General features: G+C 42.4%; 1 protein-coding gene and 1 pseudogene across 2 annotated transcripts in view; one reads left to right on the top strand and one right to left on the bottom strand.

Moving 5' to 3' along the window:
- The first annotated feature begins 8700 nt into the window (after positions 1–8700).
- SYNGR1 (synaptogyrin 1) overlaps positions 8701–27712 on the top strand; it is a 76903-nt gene continuing 57891 nt past the window's right edge. Inside the window, exons 1-2 of one of the 2 annotated variants that reach the window (XM_085893399.1) lie at positions 8701–9153; positions 11034–11185. In XM_085893399.1, coding sequence (XP_085749525.1) covers positions 11060–11185 — 126 coding nt within the window. In that variant the 5' untranslated portion in view covers positions 8701–9153; positions 11034–11059. The remainder of the gene's footprint in view (positions 9154–11033; positions 11186–27712) is intronic. The other variant, XM_085893392.1, reaches the window with a different exon arrangement.
- Positions 24889–25029, bottom strand: LOC147035083 (signal recognition particle RNA; annotated as a pseudogene).

The following is a 27712-nucleotide window of genomic DNA, read 5'->3' as shown; positions in this document are numbered from 1 at the left end:
AGGGGGTCTTTTCTTTCCATTTCTTTGCTTTTGTATGACTGCTGTGGCGCCGTGTCCCTGTAAGTTAGACCTGTGTAAGTGACTGTACATTGCTCGTATTCGGTGGTAATGCTTTTCTTGTATATTGCATGATTCCTTGCTTCTGTTGTGTATGCAATATGTGCTTTGTAATAAATGTCCTTGTGTGAAATGTATCCCGTTCATTGTCTCTTTCCCCATTGAAAGTGCCATCTTGAATCGCGGAATAAATTAGTAGTGGGTTTTGAACACCCAGGGTAAAGAAGAGAATCTGATCCATCGAGGTCAGCGATAACACTGCTCGGTTATCACTGTAGCACGGAACAGACCGCTTAAGCGGTTCGTGTCCTAGGCCGACCTGCGGCGAGGTACGATCGCCCGGTCGACTACTCGTGCAGGTACTTAGGTAGGTCGAATTTGGCGAGCAACCCTATCCTGCGCGGGTGGGCAATTGGCACGATCGTGGTGAGCTTAAACCCCACCCGTGACTGGCTCCTGGCAGTAGTTCCAGGAGGGTCACGACTGAATTGTCCGTCCGGTGAGCGACGCGGTTGTGATTGGAGTTACGCAATCGCTCGCATGCCTGGCGTGCCAGAATTCGCAACAATATCATTCAAAGATTTTAACAAATCTATAAAACATCCGTTTGTGATATATGCTGATTTTGAAAGTATCCTTGAATAGAGAGACACTGTTTCTCCAAATCCAAATAAATCATACACAAATAAATATCAAAAACGTACTCCGTGTGGTTTCTGTTATGATATCAAATCATCTGTTGGTGATAAATACAACAAGTTAGAACTTTATAGAGGAGAAGATGCCTCAGAGCAGTTTGTAAGACGATTGAAATAAGACTTTATAAGACCAAGAGAAATAATGGTTAAAACTTATAAACCAATGTCATTAACAAAGGGAGGGAAAAATGAATTTCGAGAGAACAGTAGCTGTCGTATTAGTGAGGAGAAAATTGAGGGAGAGTTCAAAGTTCGGGATCATTGTCATCTAATTGGAAAATATAAAGGTCCAGCTCATTCCCGTTGTAATCTTCATTGCAAGCCCCCAAACTTTATTCCTGTCTTTCTTCATAACAACGCTCACTATGACACACGTCTATTTATACATGAACTTTCAAAGACATCTGGAGATATTTCTGCCATTCCGAACACAGATCAAAAATACATCTCATTCACAAAAACAATTCAGACATCCCCCATAACCCATAACAGATTTCTTGACACGTACAAGTTTATGGCAAGTCCATTATCTAACTTAGCATCAAATATTAAAAACTTACCGAATCTTAAGTCACATTTATCAAATCAAGAAGAGATTGATCTGTTCTCACAAAAGGGAATATATCTGAATGACCACATGGATTCATTTGAGAAGTTTAAAGAAACACAACTTCCTTCAAGGGAAAGTTTATCTCGCAAGTTGAATAAAACTCATATTTCCGATAGAGATTATCCACAAGCTAAAAAGGTTTGGGAGAAGTTTGATATAAAGAATCGTGGAGAATATCATGATTTGTATCTTAAAACTGATGTATTGTTATTGGCTGATGTGTTTGAAACTTTTAAAACAGTCTGTCATAATAAAAATTCTTATGGATTAGACCCCGCTCACTATTACCCAGCCCCAGCTTTGGCTTGGATTTCCATGTTAAAAATGACAAAACAGAATTTGGAATTAATCAGTGATATAGGTATGCTTTTCATGATAGAGAAGGCTAAACGAGGAGGAATATCTCAATTATGTTCCAAGAGATATGCGAAAGCAAATAACAAATATCTTCCTGATTATAATAAGAATGAGGACAACTCTTACCTGATGTATTATGATGCTAACAATTTGTATGGGTGGGCCATGTCTCAATCTTGACCTTATGGGAAACTGAAATGGGTTGAAGAAAAACATTATGAAAAAGTTTTACAAGACATTGTTGTCTCCTCTCAAAAAGAATTGGATGAAGGTGAAGTTGGATATTATTTTGAGGTTGATTTAAAATATCCAGAAGAACTTCATAACAAACATAAAGATTGACGTTATGCCCCTGATGAAGAAAGTGCAAGAAAAGAATGTTTACGTGATTACCAACAGTCATTTACATAAAAGGTAAATCTCCAGAAAAACTACTTACTACATTAAATGATAAAGAAAATTATGTTTTGCATCAAAGGAACTTGAGACAATATTTATCTGCTGGGTTGAGAGTGAGGAAAATTAATGGAATTTTGAAATTTAAACAAAGTCATTGGTTGAAGAAGTATATTGTTTTTAATACAAAAAGGAGAACAGAAGCAAAAACAGATTTTGAGAAGGACTTTTATAAATTAATGAATAATGCTGTATTTGGAAAAACTATGGAAAATGTTTGGAATCGACAAAACATAAGACTTGCTACATCTTGGAAACAGGCTTCAAAGTTAATTAATAGACCATTTTTAAGCGAGCGGAGGTGTTTTCAGAGAACTTTTGTGCTATTCATTTGAAAAAAGAGAGTATTGAAATGGATAAACCTATTTATATGGGAACATCAATTCTTGACTTGTCAAAGTCGTGAATGTATGACTCTGACTATAATAATTTAAAATCAAAGTATAAGGATAATGTGTCATTGTTGGATATGGATACAGATAGTTTTCGTAGAAATTAAGACAAGTGATGTATATGAGAATATGATTGATAATATTGATATATATGATCCAAGTAATTATAAGTCAGGTGATGTGTTGTTTTCATCAAATAATAAAAAGGTTATTGGTAAGTTTAATGATGAATTGGGTGGGAAGGTCATGAGTGAATTTCTAGGATTGAGATTAAAGTCTTCTGCTTTCACGTATATTGATAATAATAACATTTAAAGGTATGATAAGAAGCTTAAGGGAATAAAGAAAAATATAATCAAGGAAACAAGAAACTTTAAACTTGAAATTTTCACTGTTTAACCTTAAAGAAGGAAGAGTACTGAAAAATGAATACAATAAGAAGTTATAAACATCAATTAAATACAGAAGAGATAAATAAGAAAATATTAGGAGCTTTTGATGATAAAAGATATATTTTAGAGAATGGAATCAATAGTCTCCCTCTGGTTGTAAGTATCAGTATTAAGATATTGGGTTGAGAATTTTAACAGGCTACCGCCGTTTTTTACTGATTTATAAATGATAGAACCAAGCAATAACCAAACTAAAGAGTGGAGATGTAATCAGCCTTGGTTGGGAAACATAAAGAATGTGATAAATATCAAAGAAGTCTTATTGAAGAAATATCCGGGGTTAAAGTAGATGAAACAAATAAGCGGATAAATTTAATTACAAATAAGTTGGAGGGTGTAAAGAAAAAAAAAATCCTTGAATGGACTGAAAACTTTGATGGTTATCAATTATTAAACAATGGAAAAACAATTTACAACAATCTCAAAATGACATGTGGCTCAGGAGGTGGCCAAATAAAAGCATTGAGAAGTTTATCATTTCATTTCTGCTCAACAAAGACACTTAAAGCAATAACCAAGTTCCAAGTTATTTTTGTGAATATACTCGATGGAAATGAATGTTATAAGAAAATTAAGTTATTCCCTAAAGTAGAACATGGACAAATATTCGTTGGTTCGCTCTTTGAGTGGAATGAAAATATGAAAGGGAAGAAGTGCTTTAATCAGTAAGTCTCAATCTTTCATAGTCTCAATTTTACATTTGCTTGAATGTGAGGGAAGGGGATAGGTTGGGAGAAAATGAGTCTCCTATTTTGAGCTTTTGGGGCTTGGGTCATAAAGTTTTTCCCTTTCCCCCCTTTTCCCCATTCATTTCAATGGGCGTCGCAGAAACCCCATTTTTCTTCTACTCTTAAATATGGAGATAATTTCACATCAAGGGCCATGCTTCCAACTTCTATGTTTGGACTATTTGCCCATGACCCAACACACATGATCTTGGTCTTATTAACACAAATTTTTACTCCAGTCTTGAGAACGAGTGAATTTAGATCATCAGTTGCAGCTTGCATATCACTCCTATAAAGAGAAAACAAGAAGAAGGCATCATGCAGAGCACGACATTTGCAAAATACATTAAAAAAATTTGACTTCAAAAATAATTGGTGGTTGAATTCATTGTCCAAAATAATATACAACTCCTCTTTAAAATTTCAAAGTTAAGCGGATGAAAATTGACAATTTTAGAAACTTGGCATCTGTTAACCTTTTAGCTCAGGTTGACCTTAAAAATAATTGGTCATTGAATTAAGTGACCTGATATGCAACTCCTCTTCAAAATTCAAGTAAATGGGATGAAAATTGAGGATTTTAGAAATACCACCTTTGTTGTTGACATTGAGCCTATGTTGACATTTTGGTCTATGTTGACCTCAAAAATAATTGGCTGGTTGAATTCAGTGACCTGAAATATAAATCCTCTTCAAATTTTAAGTCAATCGGATGAAAATTGAGGATTTTATAAATCTCATCTAAGCTGTTTGACCTTTGGCTTATATTGACTTTTTAACCTTTTGACCTCAAAAAGAATAGGCTTCTTCCTTATGACAAACTCTACCATCTGGTGAAGTTTCGTGAAGATTGGTTTAAAATTGTGACATATAGGGGAAAAAATGGACAGCCAGACAGCCGGACAGCCAGCCAGACAGCCAAAATCGACTGACCAATATACTTGAAAAATCTTCGATTTTGGCAAGTAATAAATAGGCCTTTTGTTTCAGCAGGGAAAACAATGTTTTTATAAGTACTGCATGAGCAAATATCACCCATTGCTGCAATGACGGGAATATTAAGAGAGGGGGGAGAGGGAAAGAAGAAAGAGAGGGGAAGGGAGAAAGAGGAGGGGCGAGGGGGGAGAGCAGGGAGGGAGAGAGAGAGGGGAGAGAGGTGGAAGTATAATGGGGGAAGAAGGGCGTGGGAGAGGGGGGGTCGCAAGAGAGAGGGGGGTCGCAAGAGAGAGGGGGTCGCAAGAGAGAGGGGGTCGCAAGAGAGAGGGGGTCGCAAGAGAGAGGGGGGTCACAAGTTGGCTTTTGCATTTTCGCTGCGTGTTCCCACACACAAACATTCCTTCTCTTTTTTTTGTGTCACAAACCTTCCTTCTCTTTTGTTGTTTCAAAAACCTTCCTGGGAGTTCCCAGAAAGCACTGTCATTGGTTTCGTTGAAATCCTTTTATCTGTTCTCAAGTGAGAGCACGACAAACAGACAGACATGACTCCTTTTACAATATAGATGGATGGACTCCAAACAGATGGGGTGCAGAACATTGCTGTGGGGATTGAGGAAGGGATAAAGGCTTTTTTTAGGGAAGAAAGGGGGGGAGGGGAAACCACAGCGCAAGTGATGAGAGCAATCGGATAGGAGGATTTAAACGTATTCTTTACCAATGTCTGAACCACAACATTGTTTGTAAAATGATTCTGTAAAGAGCTGCAGCATGTCGGGATCATTGTGTAAAACAATTGGATTTTAGAATAGAAAACCTTGAAGTTATATAATGACAGCGTTGGGTGCTATAGATTGAGCCAGGCTAAGAGAGGGGCAATCTGATAGAGAAATGGTCAACTTTTTTTTCTTATACAGGTACCAGGGTCAAGGAAGAGCAAAGTGTAACTGAATGAACAAATATCAAGTGAATGAAGGAGCGGGAAGGAGGGGAGGAAACGGAAACAAGCAAATCGTGGTTCAGTTCGAAAAAGTTAATGGGGGTTATAGATATTGTTGCGTTTGTGGGGGTAGATGAAGGAATGTTATAGAGAAGATAGCATTGTACAGTATAGCATGGTCCGTGGATGAGTGGGAGGCATCTTGATGTAATTTAAGTTAGGGAAAAATGTGAGCTTAAGTTGTTACGTGTCACCACCCTGGGGGGTGGGGGGTGGTGTTGTGTTAACTCGGTAATGTCTTAGGCAAGTTATTTTTAGCGAGTAGGTGATTATACTCGGCTAGTATGTGATTGCCCCCGTGACCTTTACCTACGTTTTTGTATTTACAAGGCTGGCCATAAAAGACCACGTTGTAAAAACAACAACATAACCAGCAGACTAAGTCCCATCCTCCAGGATAGGTAACCGGCAGGCCACACCCCCAGGGCTGATGATTGGTCAGGGTGATGTCAGAGAGGGAAGAAGGGCAAGAGCGACAAGAAGGTGCATGGGAGACCAGAGGGCGGTTGCAAGAAAACGTCAGGCTCTTGTCTCTTCTCGGCTTGATGAGCAAGCTGCCTGATTCTCGCAGTCTCTCTGGAGCCCCTCTCCTTGCTTTTGGACCTGGAACTTGGAGTGAGCTGTGTGGCTTTCCTGATCATGAGAGGAAACTGGATGCGATTTGTGGGCTCCTGGCATTGAAGACCGCAGCACGAATTACTTCAGATACGTGGCCGCGAGGAGCAACTTGGCGCCATTTTGGTGTGTTTTTCCACACGGTGGCTATGCGGTTCGAGGACATCAGGGTCCAAAAAGACATCCCTGGACAAAGCTAAGTGCCGGCATAAAGGGGGGAATTTCTTTTATTTTTATCTTTCCTCTTGTCTGCTTTGTGTCTGAGTGGAGACGTCTCAAATTAGGATTTAGTTTCCCTCACTTTTCATTTCCTCATTGCTTGATTTATTTTCATAATCACCCTTGATTTATGTTTATTAAATCATTATTAATGAATTTCTTTGTGTTTGTTTATTTGTTGTGGGTTCGAGAACAAACCCGTGTGCTTCCGTTCTGGTAAAGCGCCATCACTGCACCTTCCCATTCACACCATAACGCCGAGAACCTCGGCTGTTCGCCTCCGAGTTAAAACCATTCTGTTATCCGTCCAGGTTGGTGTTAATTGGCCTGAACACGACAATATCATGTATCACAATTTGGAATGACAATGATTGGTGGTGCACTGCTTGCTTGGAGTCCTGGGATTGGGGGGGAGGGGGGAGCAGCCTTTCGAAGGTGGTTCCAGAAATTGGAGAAGCGAGGAATAAAAGAGTTGTGCTCTGCAGTTTGCCTGCCTCTGAATCGCTGTGCCTGTGAAACACCAGCATGGCAGTTTATAGTTGAGTCGAGACTTCAAAACAGGGCGAGACAGCTCGGAGGTGAGTGTGCGTACCTCAAGGGTATCTTGCGCAAGTCTGGTGTTGGATTAACGGTTATGTGGCTGGTTTAAGATCCTAGGATCTTGAGTTCAAGCCCCTGTTTTTTCATTGAATTAACACCAGGTGTAGGGTTTACTTGGCTTGACATCCTTCCGAGGTTGGCAAAATGATTACATGTGTCCTGATAACAGGGGCACTGCATCAGTGGCACAGCCATGCCTGCAGTCAATGAGGCTACTCACAGCCTTGTGCTGCACATTAATGAGGAGGAGGCTATCCTGACAGCCCTTATGGTTCAGTGATTCCCTTCGGAGGATTCATCCATTCCCTTATGGTGATTGCCATTCGGTGATTCCCTGTTGGTCATTCCCTTTTGGTGAATTGGCGATTCCCCATCCATCTTTCCCTTTCAGTGATTCAGCGAATTCCCTCATCGGTCATTCCCTTTTAGTGATTTGGTGATTTCCGATTGCCCATTAGTCATTCCCTTTCAGTGATTTGGTGAATTCCCCCATTGTTCATTCCCTTTCAGTGATTTGGCGATTCCCCATCACCCATTAGTCCTTCCTTTTCAGTGATTTGGTGATTCCCCATCGCCCATTAGTCATTCCCTTTCAGTGATTTGGTGATTCCCCATCGCCCATCGGTCCTTCCTTTTCAGTGATTTGTTGATTCCCCATCACCCATTAGTCATTCCCTTTCAGTGATTTGTTGATTCCCCATCGTCCATTAGTCCTTCCCTTTCAGTGATTTGTTGATTCCCCATTGCCCATTAGTCCTTCCCTTTCAGTGATTTGGTGATTCCTCATCGCCCATCGGTCATTCCCTTTCAGTGATTTGGTGATTCCCCATCACCCATTAGTCCTTCCTTTTCAGTGATTTGGTGATTCCCCATCACCCATTAGTCCTTCCTTTTCAGTGATTTGGTGATTCCCCATCACCCATTAGTCATTCCCTTTCAGTGATTTGGCGATTCCCCATCACCCATTAGTCATTCCCTTTCAGTGATTTGGTGATTCCCCATCACCCATTAGTCCTTCCTTTTCAGTGATTTGGTGATTCCCCATCACCCATTAGTCATTCCCTTTCAGTGATTTGGTGATTCCCCATCACCCATTAGTCATTCCCTTTCAGTGATTTGGTGATTCCCCATCACCCATTAGTCATTCCCTTTCAGTGATTTGGTGAATTCCCCCATTGTTCATTCCCTTTCAGTGATTTGGCGATTCCCCATCACCCATTAGTCATTCCCTTTCAGTGATTTGGTGATTCCTCATCGCCCATTAGTCATTCTCTTTCAGTGATTTCGTGAATTCCCCCATGTCATTCTCTTTCAGTGATTTGTTGATTCCCCATCACCCATTAGTCCTTCCCTTTCAGTGATTTGTTGATTCCCCATTGCCCATCAGTCATTCTCTTTCAGTGATTTGGTGATTTCCTTTCGGTGAAGGATTTTCGAAGCATGACATTGATTTTTACAGTGATGAGAGACTCTGGCGGCTTCTGCATATCTCGTCTATATCTAACAAATCACTGAAAGGGAATGACTAATGGGCGATGGGCCTTTTCCTGTGATTTATCTTGAACCGTGTAACTCGAGCTTTCCACAAAACGCGCCAGGTTAGAAAAGAAGAAGAGGAGGAGAAAGCGACAAACGACGGCGGCCGCGTGTTCACAAAACAAAGGGGTTGAAGGCGATTGTGACGGTGTTGTCCGTTGCGTGTTCACAAAACAAAGGGGTTGAAGGCGATTGTGACGGTGTTGTCCGTTGCGTGTTCTCGGTTGTGTTTACCGAACGACGAGCGACTCTGGCTGTGTGAGTGAATCACATTGGCAGTGACGAGGTTATCGAGGCTTGTCGGCCTTTAAACGTACAACGTCATGGAAGACGGTGGAACAACGGCTGCAGTCGAATCGGACGTGGATCAAAGGTCTGCCGGAGGTGCGTACGGTGCTGGAAAAGCCGGAGGTGCGTACGGTGCTGGAAAAGCCGGAGGTTCTGTGACCCCGATTGCGTTGTTGCGCCAACCGCACACCATTCTCCGTATCGTCAGTTGGGTGAGTATCATCAGCACCTCGCACCACCGAGTCCACCACGCTTGTGCTGCAACCGAACCTGGCCCAGCTCAAGGTGGTTCATGAATCTGTGTGTGGTTGGATCCCAGCTCGACGTGGTTCGTCATGTGTCATTGGATCTTATGTCGATGTTGTTCGCGATATGTTTGGTTTTATCCGAGGTGGTCGTGGTCTGCGATAGGTGTGGTTGGATCCCAGGTTGATGTAGTCGGTGATATGTGTGGTTGATCCCAACTCTGTGGTTCGCGATATGTGTGGTTGGGTCCCAGATCGATGTGGTTTATACGTGATGTGTGGGTGGATCTCAGCGCGACGTGCTTTGGGATTTGTGTTGTCGGATCCCATCCCACCGTTCGATATCCTTCCCATGAAGACCAGCGTGTGGTTCAACACGGCTGACTATCTTATTGTTTGTTGCTTCCATTTTAATTGCTCAAATAGGCCTGGTGTTGGCTTTACGGTGAAGGTGGCTGCCTTTAGATATTCGGCTGTTGAGTTCAAGCTCCTTTCCTTTCCGTTGAAATAACACTTGGTGGGTTGACGCAGTCTGTCATCCTTCCATGGTTGGCAAAATGAGTACCAGGTTACTGGAAACGGGGGCACTGCATCAGTGGCACAGCTGCACATCCAGAAATTATCCAACCAGCAGAACAGGCTGCATACGAAACGGCAACATCAACCACGATAGTCCTAATCTCATGAAGGTCGAACCGCTTTCACCAATTTGTCCAGCTACTCGCTTGTCCGAAGGTCATGCCAAAGACGTGTCAATGTAAATGTTTGCGCACACACACACTCACACACACACACACACACACACACACACACACACACACACACACACACACACACACACACACACACACACACACACACACACACACACGGCCGCTGCACAATAATACATCCCAACGGGTGGTGGTTCACGATGCTGGACCTCTCCGTTGTATGTTTTCGTCCATTTTATAGTAAAGACCATTTTTGAACATTGTGATGTGATGTGAAAAAGGCTCGCGGTTTTCCAATTGTATGTTTGTTGCATCAACATTTCGAAATGCCGAGCAATTTCTCCCGCAGAGCTGCAGGTTTTGGGAAGGAGTGTTGTACATCCTGCTTTTGAGGTATCATGCCAATCAGCGCCTCGTATGGGAAGCAGCAGGAAGCATACACACCACAGCTCGCTTTGTTCGCATCCAGACAAGATCAATACAAGGCAGCCACTATTAAACACTGTGTGGGGATGGCAATATCCTGGTTCTTCAGCAAAGATACCACAATAGATCACATGCACACAATTGTCTGAGCAACCAATCAATACCAAGGAAATTTGACACAGCAGGATGTCATTTGGCCCATCATGCCTGAAATACACAAACAACAGATTAATTGCTCCCATCAAGCTAATGACTTGATATTTGGGGGGAGAGGATAATGGATGAGAAAAGCTTGTCAGGCTCAGGGATGTCACAAAGGTGTTAAAAGTAAAAATGGGAATTTTTAAAATAAAAAAATTGTTGGGTGTGGGTGGGCAAAGTCGTTTTAGGATGAAGAATGTACTTGTAACACCGACCAGACCACGTACTCTTCCTTCACTCGACCCTCTCACAGACATCACACTCATCACAGATGTACACAATCATCAATCCATACTCACCTACAGGTCATGGAAAAAAACAATTGAAACACTTGGGTAAATATGGGACATCATGCAATGGCTTCCATGTGTTAATTAAGCAAATAACATCCCAGCATGCCTCGGTTCACATATAAAAATGCTGTACAGGCTTAGTTGCCTATAATTATGGCGAGCATGGCTGCAAGAGGAGTCCCTGCCTCCCCACCCCCATTGCACCCATCCACAGAGCACGTGTGGTTGCACAATGGTTCGATGGGCATGACACTGGTGTTATCCATACGTCATGGCCTTTCGTTCACCAGATCTGAACCCAATCGAGCATTTATGGGATATTGTGGAACGACACCTCAGACGGCGTTTTCCACCTCCATCAAACAGGTGTGAGTTGATTGACTTTCTTGAGGAAGAATGGTGCAGCATCCCTCCTGCACAATTCCAGCCGCTGGTGGACTCTATGCCATGGCGGATACAGGGAGTACTGGCTGCATGTGGTGGCCCAACGCCCTATTAATTGACTTTACATTGGTGTTTCCATTTTTTTTTGTCCACCACCTGTACATGTCCTGCCAATATTCCTGCACCCAGTAGTGCAACTAGCATTTTCCTTAGGGGGGGGGGGTGAAGGTTACCTGCCAAGTAGCAGAGGTCCACAAAATATTAAAGTACAAAATTAAGGCAACAGTATCTGACTGTAAGACTGTCAATCACAGTCTCTATTGAGATGCACCTGCTGTGATGCATTGCCAGTAGTGCTGTTGCAGTCAAACAATTTTCTCCCATACTTGAGCGTGTATAGCTCCTAATTCGCCAAATAGTGCAAAATGATCTCTCTGCTGTAGCAGTTGATACCGGCAGCGTAGCCATAATTCTCAGCAAACCAGTTGACGGGCGAGATTCAAATACATTGTCGCATGACAGTGAACCACTGTTTCCATTGCATTCCATGGCATTTCTTCTGCTGGAACATTTGCCCATTTGAAACACCACCTGTCAACTTCAGCAGCAACCACAGTGGCCTGTGCCACATCTAACTGATACACTTACAATTACATGAAATTATTGTCTCAAAAGTGCAAGTTACTGCGCCTTAAAAAACAAATACGCTCTGCAAATGTGCACACCAGGGGGCGTCTCAAGATGAACTCATTCAAAAGCAAAAGATGCAGAAATCTAAATTATTTGTATTTTAAGTCAATGAATGTTTAGGTTTTAGAACAAGACAAGATACACAATAAATCCAAATGGAACAAATTCCAGGGTTATGGATTTAAAGATCGAGTCGACCCAGTTTTCAATACGACTGGAATGTAAGACCAGTCTCTTCGCTGATGGGAATTCCAATCTTTGTATTACTGCAAAAAAAAAAAAAAAGATTGGTGTTGATGTTGTGAGGAGGAGAGTTCATGGGATATTCATTGCAGCCTTTTTAGATACTGAATTCTGAATAATATACAACAACCCACAATGAGGAAGATCAAAAAAAAAAAAATCTCTCCCTGCCCCTCCCCCTTCTCCTCTCTTCCTTCTTTTGATCAAACTGTCTGGGGTACCTATTCGGTACGTGCCATGCCAAGAAATAAACTCTCCTCATGCGCGTATGTGCAGCATGTTGTATATGTGTGTATTGCTATGCTGCACAGGAACGTGCATTCTGCACTGCCAATCGTAGAGGATAATTATTGATGGGTGCGCGCGCACACGCACACACGCACACACGCACGCTGAGACCAAGCTTCTTTTATATTGTAGATAAAAGGACCCATGCGTGTGTGCATCCGTCCTTGCGTGCACGCGAGTTCGATCCGTTGGTTGGATAGTTTGCCTGACTTCACCCATAATTTCTGTGCTTTGACCACCAATTTGGGAACCCTTTAGAATTTACCCTGCAGAACCTTTTTATGCCCAATATGAGTCCTGATCGACGTGAAGTTGAACATGACAAAGATCTCTACTATAAAAGGAGTCATCCATGCATGCGAGTTTCACCCATTCGTTGGACAGTCCACCTGACTCCATCCACAATTTCTATACTTCGGCCACCATGTTGTGCTTACCTGCGATGTAAAGTCTAAGACCTCTTCGAAACTGTCAAATTCACAATTGCCGTGCCATCCCTATAAGTTTTTCCTTCAGTGTAAAATGACCAAAGCTTTTTAAAAAGGATTTTGAGCTGGTTGGCATCATGGGCTTTATGAAGATGGGCTTCAGTGATCGAGGCAGCATTCTGTTGTTTTTACACCACCCAAATGATTATGTGGCATTCTCTCAAACAGCAATTGTACTGCATAGGTTAATCAGGTTTGCTCTCATTTCTGACTATTCTCTCTTAAAATTGTGAGTTGAACAGGTGATTGTTTCTGTGAAGTCGGTGATGGCATGAAAGGTGAGCAGAAAACGTAAAATATTCTGCTATTTCGACGTGGGAATGCCCATTTGCTTTTATGAGCGGTAGGACCTGGTGAGAGTAAAGATGGGACAGCTTTGGAAGGGGGAGATTGAGGATTTTGGGTGGGGGGGGGTTGAGGACTTTTAGTGGGGAGGGTGGTTTGAAGGCTCGAGTGTGGAGAGGGCAAGGATGCATGAAAGTTGGGAGGGGAAGGGAAAGTTTGAGAACTTGGTGTTGGTGGGTGGGGGGGGGGTTGCTTAGGGTGTGTGTGTGTGTGTGTGTGTGTGTGTGTGTGTGTGTGTGTGTGTGTGTGTGTGTGTGTGTGTGTGTGTGTGTGTGTGACTGACTGGGGGGGGGGTGACAGAATCACTCAATGGGTAATGTGCTGGTGTTTATAAAATCTCTGTTGCCATGCATATAAAATTAAATATTTGGTGTTCCTAAGTCCTGTAAAAAAAACATTTGAAAATCACTTGAAACAACTTATAGAATACATAATCTCTTATCTGAACGAGCTGCATTATTGATTTGTCAAAAGAGTCAGTCAGGTGTTTCGGCAACATGCACCAAAGCTTTCCACATCTCTCGTGTAAATCCGCAAAACGGTACAAAGGCAATTCAGAAATCACAAAGTCGAGATTTGGCACAAAGATTGATTACCGGTAGAAATGTTTGGGCTCTTCTGTTTAGTTGCTTCGATGCTTCTGTGCATCTACTCACTTTGGACTTGTTACAGGAATATTCAGCTCTTCACATATGCCAACTACTTTGGTAAAGGTGGATTTAACCCTGCTTTCATGGTTTTCTCATCGTTTTTTAAAGTACAATGAGAACTTACTTCTTCAACTAACTGTTGAGCAGCAAAAATGTTCAAATTTGTTTTCTGCAGTACTCTGGACGATGGCAGGACAACGATTGAAATGCTTTCCATGACTGTCAGGCTAACAATGAATTGAACATTGCTCACAGAACTTAAAAAGGTTTGAGCTTTGAGTGCAGCTTCCCTGTGTGGCATGCTTTTCATGGAGTCAAGGGCATCAGTTACAGTTGTAAATAGTTTCCACAAAGACAACCACACCCTCATGATGCTCTCCCCACTGGGTTTCACACGTGGGCTTCAGTCTTGAGTGTGCAGCAGCTGGAGTTACCTTTTCAATTGTCTTGTGTGAACTATCGGATCACTGAGCAGATCTGGAAAATAACATGCAAGTTTCTTGCATTGCGCCAATGGTGCCAATATCTGGAAGTGCTGCTGCACGACTGCTGATCACGAAATTTAAGACGTGATTGCGACAATGCATGTACATAGGTATTGTGTATTTTTCATTCATTGCCGTTTCCACACCGCGTTAAATACCGCTTATCGTGCTGGCCCCATCATAGTCTTGACCCCGGAGAAATTGCAAGTTGAGGCCAAGTTTAGCTAGCTCCTGAAGAATTACAGAAGCTAAACCAGAGCCGGTTGTATCCTCCACGTCTGTAGGTTTAAAAAAACTCCAACTTTTGTATCCTTGTGAATATGAATGTAGCGTACAGAGATACTCAGCTACTCCATTCGGGATAAGTCCATTATTTCATCATTGAGTACCGAAACCAAAAATAACCTGGCGTTCAAAACATCAGCAAGGACTTATTGTTGAATTTGATCTCCCATAAATGCTATTATTTAATTTCAAGCTTTCCAGCTTTGTTATGAAACATTTTCTGAAACCGATTGAAAGTTTTGTTTCACTTTCTCCTCTGCTACGTCTAAGTGAATGCGGAATGCAGCTTGAAAGGTTCCTTCATTGACGGTTGTCGTCTGTTCCAGTTGAAATAATCCATCATGATGCTTTCTCAGAGGCAGCGCTTGACGTGCACAAAACTCATTTTCCCACCCCCCACCCCCTCCCCCTCCCGGAGGGAGGGAGTGGGATATTGTAATCGTCCGGTTCGTTTGTCTGTTTGTTAGCTTTCATAAGTATATTGATGACTTCCGTCCTCTGTTTGTGTGTTTGTTTGTGGGCACGATAACTCGAGAACAGAAGAAGCTACCAATGTCAAATTATACCACGTGATTCAGGAGGGTAATGGCTAGCGCTGATTAGATTTTGGTCAAAATCGTTCAAAGGTCAAGGTCACAGTGAGGTCAAACATAATTCCGTAAATTCATGTGGAGAAATGGAGTATTTTTGCTTCGGTCGACGTTACGAGTTTGTTTTAACTTCGATTTTAATTTTGTCTTCGGTTTTTACGATCGCTTAGGATGCCTAACACTGGGTTGTTGAAATTCTGGTAAAAATCGGATGTTTTGGAGACGTTTTAAGATTGTATAAAAAATATTTCACCCGCCGCGTCACGGCTCGTCACGTGGTGCAGCGCGCTCGAGCAGATGTGTCGTTGAGTCACGTAAAGGTTTTCCGTGTGCGCGCTGACGGTGTTTTCGATAAAGATGGTGTTTAAAAGTCATTTTTTATCCCAATAAAGGTTATCGTCGCATGCCTGACTCGCTAAGCCGTGGGATTATGTAAAGATTGTTGGTGGATGGCCAAATATTACAGTTTTGTGACTTTGATAAAATAATATTAAATAATTGCATGGAGAAATGGAGATTTTTGCTTCGGTCGACGTTACGATTTTTGATGGTTTGGAACAGAATCATCGTAGAAATTCTGCTTTGCGTCGCTACCTTCTCTCAAGACAGCTTTTATGAGACAAGGTCAGAGGTCAAGTTGACGATTTCGTAAGTACCAGTCTATGACTGCTTGTTTGTTTGTCTGTCTATCTGTTAGCAACTTTATGCCAAAATGGCTTTAGCAAACACTATCAGATTTAATCCACTGGTGGGCAATGAACCTTGGACGACCCCATTAACTTTTGGGTCTAATTGGATCAAAGGTCAAGGTCATGAAAAGATCAAAATCGTTTTTCACTCATAACTTCGTCAAAAATGGTTTAATTGACTTCAAACTAAGACTAAAATATTCCATATTCTATTCCTTATAATCAACATTCAGGTTAAGGATGTATCAAATTTAAATTTGACCCCCAAAATAACTTTATGCCTTAAATTGGCGGGATTTTTTGTCTTGCTTTTGTTCATCTTGCTACAACCATCGTTCCCGATTTGCTTTTGCCTGCCAATCTCAATAAGATTTTTTAACATCTGTACTCTCACCACTGATTGTTTTTAAGGAAGTTGTCAGCCTTCTGTGCAGAGTTTTTGTGATGATGAGTGAACTTGTGGGAAGTGAAGAGTTCTTTGGCATCTTTATAGTTTGTAAAAGGACTTGTAACAACCCTTCCAAGTTTCTGCTCATTTCTTGTGACGCTGCCAGGCACAAATGCCACACAAAATTTAGAAAATCTACCTGGTTGTGCTGCACTGTATGCTAGCCATGGATATTGCAGTGACCATTTGTGCTGAAAAGTGCGGTTCCGTTTCTTCCTGTTTGCAGTGTCAGGCACAAGGAAACTTGTCAGGGCACATGGTGTCCAGTAGTTTTTCAGTCCCCCCCATTCGATCGCTCACTTAACTGGCGATCACAAAATAAACCAGTCATTTTTTTTCACACGTTGAACATGTTGAGGAAGAGGTGAGAATATCCATACATGGTCCTGCACTTGATGTATTTTTTCTGACAACTGCGATTGAGGCCATCTTGACGATGATGTCGGCACTGAATAAAAAAAGCCTAATTTTATTCTTCTTTACATCCAATCCAGAAGCGAACCGAGTTTTTTTTTTTTTTAATTAGTTAGTATCACCTACTACACTGCAGAGACAGTTTTAAATGGTTGCTTTTATCAGCTTACCGACATGTATAGTTTTCATTGGTCGGATTTTGTCAGCTATGTTCTGCATATGCATGTAAGGGTTTCATTGGGTGGAAGGGAAGCAATGATTGCTTCTGTGCAGTACATACAAATTCGTAGCTGCTAATGAAGAATGAAATTGTAATGGCCAGGAGGGGGCACGAGCTTCTTCACCCACTCCCCTCCCCCTACTCCTGGCTTCGCCAGTGCCTGCACCTCTCTATTTTCAATGCTTCTCGGTCTTGGTACCTATCTGATTCCAATTTAAACCTGTTTTATGGTCCATCCTGATTCATTGCTGGTCACTTAGCATTTAAGAGTGAATTTTTGTTAGATAGGCCTAAAATGGTAACATTTGAACATTGATGTCTTCAGATATTTTTCAAATTTTTATCCTTGGTTGTGTGTGGCCTAAAACTCAGCCAAATTTTTGATGTGATTGACCCATTCCCTGCCATTTGGGCCACACCCAAAGTTTGGAGATTTTCACACCTTTGAAATTTTTTTCCATTTTCAAAGTGAATTATTTCGAATAACCATCAGTTGCCCAAGGAAATTCCTTTACAAACTTATTTTATGGTTTGGGTACTAAAATATTTTGAACAAAAATCTTTCGGATCTGGATGGTTATGGATCGTGGTGCCACCTATAATTCCTTTCGGCAAACATTCACTTCAGACTTTCTGTGGACATATTTTTAATAACCCTCAAGGTCCCATGGATTTTATAATTGCATAACATAGTACAAGTACTGTACTATCCTAGGAAAGTAAAACATTCATGGTACCTTGGTGGTTATGGCAGTGAAGGAGGTCTCAAGACCACTTCGGGCTATACGAAGCCCTTTTTCGAGCCACGCCCACTCCCATAATCATCCTGATATTTTGAAACTAATATTTTCAAATTAAATTTCCATATATATACTCGCAAACCCAATAGTAAAATCCATGGGACCTTTTAAAAACAAAGAATAAAACAGCTCCAAAGTTGCCTTGTTTGACAGATAATGTACATATCGATGTACAAATAATGTACAGGTATATGCACACGACATGTACATGGTCTGCCTCTGTCACCAATTTCCATCACTTGCTACAGAAGTCCACTATATTCCATTGCTGATTCAAGAGTAAAGTACTTTCACTCAATGTCTTATCTGTTTTGTGCCATCCATCCTAAAAATCTGTTTGTTTCCTTTAACCCCATGCTTTTTTAAATGTGGCCAAGATAGGTAGAAAAATGTTTTCTCGATGTGAATCTTTTATTTTCCTGAAAAGTTTGAAGAAAATCCATGAATATTTAGATACAATTTCTGTAACTCTTGGGTAGGATGGTTTATAAGAAACAGACAGTATTTTTATGACGGTCCATGGGAATCTGTCCACATTTTTTCTCTGCTAAACGTTTGATGTACGCCTTGGCATCTTCATAATCTTTCTTTTGGAAAATCAGCTGGAATGTTGATAACCGTTGGCGGATGCATCTTGCACAGAACTGTTGAAATTGGGTGTTCTTCGATCTATGGTGTACTGGGCCAAATGAATAATTCCTTTCCACACAAATGAAGGAATTAAACCTTGACAGCCTCTCCATTCTCCAGAATTCAGTGATGCTATACTAGTCAGCGAGTGAGCTCTTCATGGCAGAAATGGGCTGCAAATACTATGATTTCCATTGTAGAAAATGCACGATCTATATGCCATGGCTGAGTGATGTCCCCTGAAACAAAAAGATGCATTTACTGTCGAGCAAAATTATGTGTTTGGAGAAGTAGGCCTAAACTTTTATTGGTGCATGAATAAAAGTATTTTTTTCAATAAGATTTTATTTAGTCTATGTTTTTTTCAGAATGGACTGAACATGAACAGCAGGAAGCAATGTTCAAATCACCCCATTTTTCTACTGGCTTTCATTCAACAAACCAAAATATAAATAAATAAACTAAACATGAACTTGACTCAGCCATGCTATCCCTGACACCATGACATTAGTATGACCTACATTCCTAATGCCTAATGATAGAACTATGCTGATGTCACATAGGAACAGACAGTAAACACATGGTATCTTGGATTGAATTGATGCTGGATTTCAAAACTGCTAATCCCAGATAACCTTTGACCGATTTATAAGCAGACAAATGTGGGAAATTGTAACTAACCAGATATGATATATAAGGATTGGGGAGATATAAATTGAGCTTTCTTTTTTGCATGTTCTTTCATCTTGCCAAGACAAAAAAAAGGAAATTACAAATGGTACGATGGGGAAAAAGTCATGTAAGGCGGCAAATACAAATGAAAGAAATCACCTTGCATCTCATAATTACATGGTTTCAAGATAAAGAATGACAAAAAAATGAAGAACAAAATACAAAATTTGCTCAAAACAGCTTTTATTTCATAATACATACATATTTTACAGTTTCAAATATAATCAGCAATGGAATATAGTGGACTTCTGTTGCAAGTGAGGGAAATTGGTGAGAGAGGCAGACCATGTACATGTCATGTACATATACCTGTACATTATATGTACATTATCTGTCAAACAAGGCAACTTTAGACCTGTTTTATTCTTTGTTTTTAAAAGGTCCCATGGATTTTACTATTGGTTTTGTTCGTGTAGATATGGAACTTTCATTTGATAATATTAGTTTCAAAATATTAGGATGGTTATGGGAATGAGTGTGGCTCGAAAAAGGGCTTCGTATAGCCCGAAGTGGTCTTGAGACCCCCTGTACTGCCATAACCGCCAAGGTCCCATGAATGTTTTACTTTCAAAGGATAGTACAGTACTTGCACTCTCTTATGCACTAATAAAATCCATGGGACCTTGATGTTTATTAAAAATATGGCCAGAGAAAGTCTGAAGCGAATGTTTGCTGAAAGGGATTATAGGTGGCGCCACTCTCCATAACCATCCAGATCCTAGATTTTTGCACAAAATATTTTAGTACCCAAACCATATAATAAGTTTGTAAAGGAATTTCCTTGGGCAACTGATGGTTATTCGAAATAATTCACTTTGAAAATGGCTATCTGAGTTTTAGACCATCCACAACCGAGGATAAAAATTTGAAAAATATCTGAAGACATCAATGTTCATGCGTGGGCCTATCTTATAAAAATTCACTCTTCAAAGGATGGAGCATGGACAAACAACGCTAAGAGGGAAATGGCAAGCCACCCAGTATAATCCGGTGGTATCCAGCAGTCTTTTGGTACAATAAATGCTTTTTGTGTGTTGTTTTGCATACTCTGTTATGGTGATTTGTGTCTGGTGTGTATTTTGTATCTACAAAGGTTGCATTTGTGTTCATATCAGTTTAGTGGGTATTTGTATGAGTTTTATTGGAGGAGACAGGGTGAGGCCCAGTGGGTTTGGCACTCCAAGTCTGGCTGTTTATTCAGTTGGGGCCTTGGTGATATGGTTGGGAAAAAGGGTAATAGAGTGAAGGGGAAGGGAAGAGGAGTACATAAGGTGTGATAGATGCTCAATGTGGGTCGCATCAGGGATGGAGGAAGCGGAGGGGATTCACTGTTGGAGGTGTGAGGAAATATCCCACTCGAGGATAGTTATTACTAGGTTGAAAGAACGGATACATAATATGCATCGTGTAGCCGAATGTGAGGAAATATTGGTTACGGTTGTGGAGTAAGTTTGCTGAGGAGATTGGCAATAGGATGGGTGTAATGACTGCAAGCATTGGTGCAGGAAGTAGTGTGGGTGCAGGCAGTGGTGAGGGTGCGACAAGGGCATGCAGTGGTGAGGGTGCGGCAAGGGAATGCAGTGGTGAGGGTGCGGCAAGGGCATGCAGTGGTCAGGCTTTAGTGAGTGTAGGCAGTGGTGACTGTAGCAAAAGAGATGGGTAGGAATGAGGTCTGTGAGTTTTTGTGGGCGATGAAACTGTTTTAACGAGAAGGGCACTCGGTGGATCGCATACCTCCACCCGGATCCAGATTCGGATCTTCACCAAAATTGAATAAATTTGTCCCTGTTACACACCCAACCTGTCCACCAAGTTTAGTCCTGAACCCTCCATAACTTTGAGATATCGTGCTATATTATCATACCCTGCCATTCGCAGGGATACGTTCCTGAAAAATACCGCGAATGTCGTGGCATTGTTATATGTATATATATATATATGTATATATATGTATGTGTGTATATGTATATATATATATATATATATATATATATATATATATATATATATATATATATATGTATATATATATATGTATATATATGTATATATGTATATATATATATATATATGTATGTATATATATATATATATATATGTATATGTATATATATATATATATATATATATATATATATATATGTATGTATATATATATGTATATATGTATATATATATATATATATATATGTATATATATGTGTATATATGTATATATATGTATATATATATATATATATATATGTATATATGTATATATGTGTATATATATATATGTGTATATATATATGTATATATATATTGTTGCGGAAATGGCCCTGAGTGTGTTACTAAATATAGGATTAGCCCAGATCCCCCATTAAATGCATGTTTAGCCAGGCTGTTTGGTAATTTGACATTACATGTGTGTCGGGAGGTGTCACAGGCTGTTATTTGTTTGTGCAGTGGTGGTGGACCGAGATTCTTCTTCTTCCTTCCTCTCTCCGGACAATAGTCCCCACCCAGGGCTGAGAGGGGGAGTGGCCTAGAGAGGGAAGTGAAATGGAGGGGAGGAGCCAGGGGGATTGGAGGCGAGCGAACAAAGGGAAGGCAGTGTGGATCTGCGACGAGAGTGCTGAGGTCGAGTCTGCCATCGGCAGTAGGAAAAACTGCATGAGGGTATTTGCGATCGGCTTTTCTTAAAGAGCGAGCCGAAAGAAAGGCAAGGAAGGGACTGAATGAGGTCTGTCTGCCATCGGCTGGGAGAGGATCTGCCTGAGGTCGAATGTGCGATCGGCAGTAGGAGTAACTGAACCTGAGGGTTAGGCTGCAATCTTCTTCGAGAGGACCTGTCTGCTGTGTGAGTCTGGAGTCGGCTTCGACAGGAGGTCGTCAACAGGTTCAACCTGCGTCTAACGACGGAGCCTCTGACTGTCCCTACTCACCTCACGGCTCGACGACGTCTTGGAATCCCATGGACCCAGCCTGCTGGAGCCCAACACCCCAATTTGGCCTTGTCTGGTGAACAGGCCAGGCCTGGATTTGTATGCTGGACCTTGTGAAAAACCAGCTGGAGCATACCACCATGGATCTTTCGCTCTTGTGCAGTCGACCTCGCGGGGTCTGAATGCGCGAGAGTGCGTGCGTGAGGTCTGCGACAAATGGACGACACCTCCATTTTGCCACGCGGCGTGCTCGAGCTTGGGGCTCGAATCCATGGACATCGGCTTGTCACGAGCCACATTCGTGCTTTTGACACTTTCCTCTCGTACATGAAACATCACCAAGTACTCTGTCTTGTCTGCATGCTGTCCATGTCTTGTCTGCATGTCGTTTAAGGCTTATCTTGTGAGGGACCCCTTCGAAACCCGTAATCCGTATCTCCCTAGTTAAGAACGGGTTATAGATTAATTAAAACATTCACGACAATGTTTTGCTTGTGTCGTGTTCCCCGATGTCCCCAATAAATCTGGCTGATTCGTATGAAGTTGCCGCTTTGAATTGGTCCATGCTGCGTCGAGGAACGATCCGCTCGATTTGGATATAAAAAAGGAAAATGGTTAAGACTGGGAGACTCCGCTACCAGTCTCTGACAAAACCAGTCTGCAACCGGGGTCTATTCCCCCAGCTGGCAAGGTACAGGTGTATTTTGGTACCGTGATTCGAGACGCGTAACCCGAGAACTGTTCCGAACCAGCCGGCGGTGGTGGTTGGGTGCGAAAACCCAAACTGGGTAAGGACGGCGATTGACGCGCTCGTCTGGGCCCCCCCCCACCCCCGGATCCGCAACAATATATATATATATATATATATATATATATATATATATATATATATATATATATATATATATATATATATATATATATATATATTGTTACGGTTGGAAATAAAGAGAACACCATTCAGGTTCCCCGAAGATCATTTATGTCGATAAGTGTGTGTCCAGGTTAGATTTCCCCACCGATGTATAACGGGAATTATTCATGTGCCGGGCTGTGAATCTTGAGGTAGTGTTATTCTTTCCTATCTTTATTTTAAACAATCATCTCCTCACCACCTTCTCCACAACCACCAACATCTCCTCACCCCCTTCTCCACAACTGCCAACATCTCCTCACCACCTTCTCCACAACTGCCAACATCTCACCACCTTCCCAACAACCGCCAACATCTCCTCACCAGCATCTCCACGGCGCCGCCATCTTTTCCCCAACAAAAAAACATCTCCACAAACGAACACGATGGCATCCTCGACAGCGGCAAAAGTGATTTCAAACTCGGCCGCGCATGACTTGCAAAACGGATCAAAACGATGAAAGGGGCGGATCCAGCCGGGGGTGAAAGTTCAAGGGTGAAAGGGGCATGCGCCGCCTTCGGGTGGCGAAGCCTATAGCGGCTTCACCCCTCCGGGCTATAAAAAGGCGCGTTTCGAGCCCGGAGTTGGTCGGAGTTGTTCAGAGTTGTCAGAGTTTGGTCGGTGGAGGCAGTCAAGTTAGTGAGTCTAAACGGTGGTTGTTGATCGGAGGAGTGGAGTTCGTTCTTCGTCGGAGCCAGCCAAGTCACCAATTTGTTGGTCGATGTTGGCGGTTGGAGTCAGCAGCGAAGTCGCCAGCCGGAGAGAAGTTGCCAACCAGCTACGTGACGGTCCGAGCGATTGGGCCCTGAGTCGGTCGAGCGACGCTGAGGAGTGAGCGGGCTCTTAAAGAGCATCAACTCTAAAAGAGCAAGGCCCGTTCGCTACTCTGAAGCGTCGTCGGCCAGGCCATGCTGCTAGGCCCTGGACCAACCAAGCCGCCGTTACTACAGCTGCCGCTTTGACAACAGAGACATACGGAGGGTCACCGACAAAAAGACCATCGAGTCTCCTCAAGGGCGACAAAGGTAACCTGCACGGCCTCGCGGAGCTCCTTCGGTCACCCCAGCTCCGAGGAACATTTAAAGGCTTACAAGCCCAGTTCTATCCTTCTTTTCTAGGGTTTTTGCATGAAAGTCTGGCGCCTTGTCCGTAAGTAGAATTGTTGTAAGTGCATGTACGTAATACATAGATATCGGCTGTAGATTTTTGCTTGTGTCATGTCCCATCCCCCCATTCATTGCATACGTGTAAAAAGTAAATGTCCCCATTGTTGAAATGTCACTTGCTCGTTGCGTCCTTTCCTGCCATTGACTGCCTTAATTGCATTTGGAATAAATAGCTGGCTGATTAATAGCCAATAAAACGTACATCTAGTCCGACGGGGCTTGGCGATATAAATCCGCTCGGCAATCGCAAACGGAACGAGCTGCTTAAAACGGCTCGTTTTCGTGCAGGCTCCTTTAAGGTGTAAATCCCTGGCATTTCTGTGCGAATAATTAGGTACATCAATAATTCGGCGATCGACCCTGTAGTGCGTGGACAGAAGAGTTGGCTGGTTTATGGTGTAGTTAACAACACCCGTAGCTGGGTTTCGGCGTTGATCCGAAAATCTGCGACTAGATTGCTCGTTCGGTGGGCACGCGCGACCGCAATTTAGCTAAAGGCGGTCGCCCGCACGCCGAACGGGTGAAAATCCACAACAATATATATGTTGTTGTTCGTCTTTCGGCTGCTCCCTTTAGGGGTCGCCACAGCGGATCATCCATTATGATCCGCATACTGATTTGGCATAGGTTTTACGTCGGATGCCCTTCCTGACGCAACCCTGGTCGCCTCTTACGACACAGGGATAAGGATTGGGTTTCGCCATGATTCCGGGCTGCCCTACACCCTCTCATAGCGTGGCCCAACGCAGAGCTCCCGTCCTCAAGCGATCCTCCAACCCAAGCCTCCGAGTAGCCGGATTACAGGCGCACGCCACTACGCCCGGTCCACAACAATATATATGTGTGTATATATTTATATGTATGTATTATATATGAATGTATAATACAGGTGTGTGTGTGTGTATATATGTATATATATATATATATATATATATATATATATATATATATATATATATATATATATATATATATATATATATATATATATATATATATATATATATATATATATATGTGTGTGTGTGTATGTTGGGTGGTCGCGAGATTACCATTATTCTCAGGTTTTTAGGTGGTCGCTCGACTACCCTGAGTTGGGTGGTCACGAGACTACCCTTCGTTTCAGGTTTTCCGTCTGTCTGTTTGTGTGTTATGGACAGCTCTGGAGGCCAGAGGAGTCATCCGAATTTGATAAAACTTGACTGCTTGGTTCATGCCAGGATCTAGTTTTATGCTTTTGAGCACCGTTGCTATGGACACCACCGTTGCCTAGCAACGGGACTTTGAAATTTTTGAAAAAAAACGAAAAATCTTTTTATATATTTTTCGAAAATCAAAAATCGGCTTCAGCGCTTTTCTGCACACTATAATCAACGTCTTTGTCAAAAAATTTCAGCCCGATCCGTCAAAAACTGTATGACTGGTATGCAATTATATCGCGACCACCCATGTAGCCTACTGGCTTGTCTTCTGTCTGTCTGTCTGTTTGTATGTAATGGACAGCTCTGGAGGCCAGAGGAGTCAACCAATTTTGATCTAACTTGACTAGTATGTTCATACCAGGATCTAGTTGTATGCTTTAGAGCACCGTTGCTATGGACGCCACCGTTGCCTCACAACGAACTTTGAAAATTTTGAAAAAGATCCTAAAAATTGTTTTTTTCGAAAATCAAAAATCGTTTTCCTAGCTTTTATGCGCACTATAATCAACCTCTTTGTCAAAAATTTTCAGCCCGATCCGTCTAAAACTGTATGACTAGTATGCAATTGTATAGCGACCACCCATGTCACCTACCGGTTTGTATATATACAATCTTGTATTTTTGTGGACACGGGATCGCAGGGGTACTACGAGGGTGGAAATATCCCTGGTTTCTCCCCGGACTCACCTGGAATTGCAGGCCGTCACTCACGGTGGTTTGCTAATCAACCATGAACGCCAATAATTTGACCACCGTTTAAGTAGGAATACGTGGTCGCCTTACTGGGCAATCGCACCCCCGATGCGTACTTGCGTTAATTACTGTATCAGGTGCAGCCGAGTGGAGCTGCCAAGTACGCACCGGCTAATAAGCAGATTTTGGGGAATAACTTCCTGTCTATGTTAAGGTGTGGACTATGCTGGACCAAAAGAGGAAAAGACAAAAACGAGCTGGGTTCATTTATAACAAGCACATTAATTTTAACAAAGCAAGGAAAGTTATGTGGCACAGTATGTGTTTTATTCACAAGATGTCCAGCAGTGGAAAGCAAGGAATGTGTGGGTGTGGCAAAAGAAATGCAGTATTCATAAAAGAAGACGGTGCAGATTTAACCCGAATAAATTTATACAATCTTAACACAATACATGACGGGCACCGTCACACCCACATACCTGAGGAAAATTAGACATTGCCCAGAGAGATAAGTGTCAGTTGAGAACGAGCGAACTCTTGGTACTTGGCGTGGTCGGCAGACCGGCACAACCCAAACACTAAGGGAGGAAAACTGAAGGTGTCTATGGTGTGGGCATGAGTGGTGCGAGTGTTGAGCATCGTGTCGTGTGGCATCGTGTGAGAGGTGCGAGTCAGTAAGGTCACTCTGAAAATAATGGTTGTTTGGGACTTGCCCTTGCTGATTGTTCTTGTGCATCCACAGTGGACGAGAGACAGATGGGAGAGAAGATGCATAAGAGAAAGACCTCAATGGCATTGTGTAAATGTTGGCTACTGGATACAGCCGAACACTGAGTGTCGATGACCCAGGGGTGGTCCCAGCCCATTCTGGAAATTGCTTGCTTCTCTGCCCTCTCCTCTTGGTTGCATTGACTTGTGACGAGATTAGCTCGAATGCTAGAGAGCTCTCATATGACCGCTTCGAGAAGTGAAGTCTGACGGCATTCCCCGATCTCTCCTGAAGTCTGCCGAAGTCTGCTGATATCTCCTGAAGTCTGCCGAACTCTCAAGTCTGCCGAAGTATGCCGCGATTGTGAGCCAAATTGCGCCTTTTATGGGCCCCTAAGTGAGGGAGGTGCTACAAGTCAGATCAAACGAGGCTATAGGCACTTCTGAGCTCTACCATTAGTGCACAGCAGTCACCCTGGGCCGTAGCTAGGCCTCACCAGGCCTCGGAATGGAAAATGCCCCCATTCGACCTTATGCTGGCCATGCATCGGAGCTCCAAGATAAATATGGGGCGAGAGTTTTAGCGAGCGCTCTCTGACCCCAAACATGCACTGGACTCCATTTAAGCGTGGCCATTTAGGGAAACCCCAGCACAATCTGTACGTCTTCAAATGAACCCCAGGGCATGCTTGCGCTTTGAGCAACATGCTGAAACACCCCGATCCTCCTTACTCTCGTTACTTCAGCATCTTCTGAGACTGCGGTGAGGGTCCAAGGGGTAGATGGTAGTTGTGGCAGTTATAGAGAGATGAGAGAAGTGCTGTTGCATTTGTGGTGAAGAGATTGGTAAAGGTGGTTGTCGATGCGGCGTTGTGGCGAAGAGATTGGAGGAGATATTTGTGGTG

The sequence above is a fragment of the Eptatretus burgeri genome, chromosome 1, assembly GCF_056783735.1.
Source record: "Eptatretus burgeri isolate ZD-2024b chromosome 1, Ebu_testis_v1, whole genome shotgun sequence".
NCBI lineage: Eukaryota > Metazoa > Chordata > Myxini > Myxiniformes > Myxinidae > Eptatretus > Eptatretus burgeri.
Note: the sequence above shows the minus strand (reverse complement) of the source record. Positions and strands in the feature narration are given on the sequence as shown.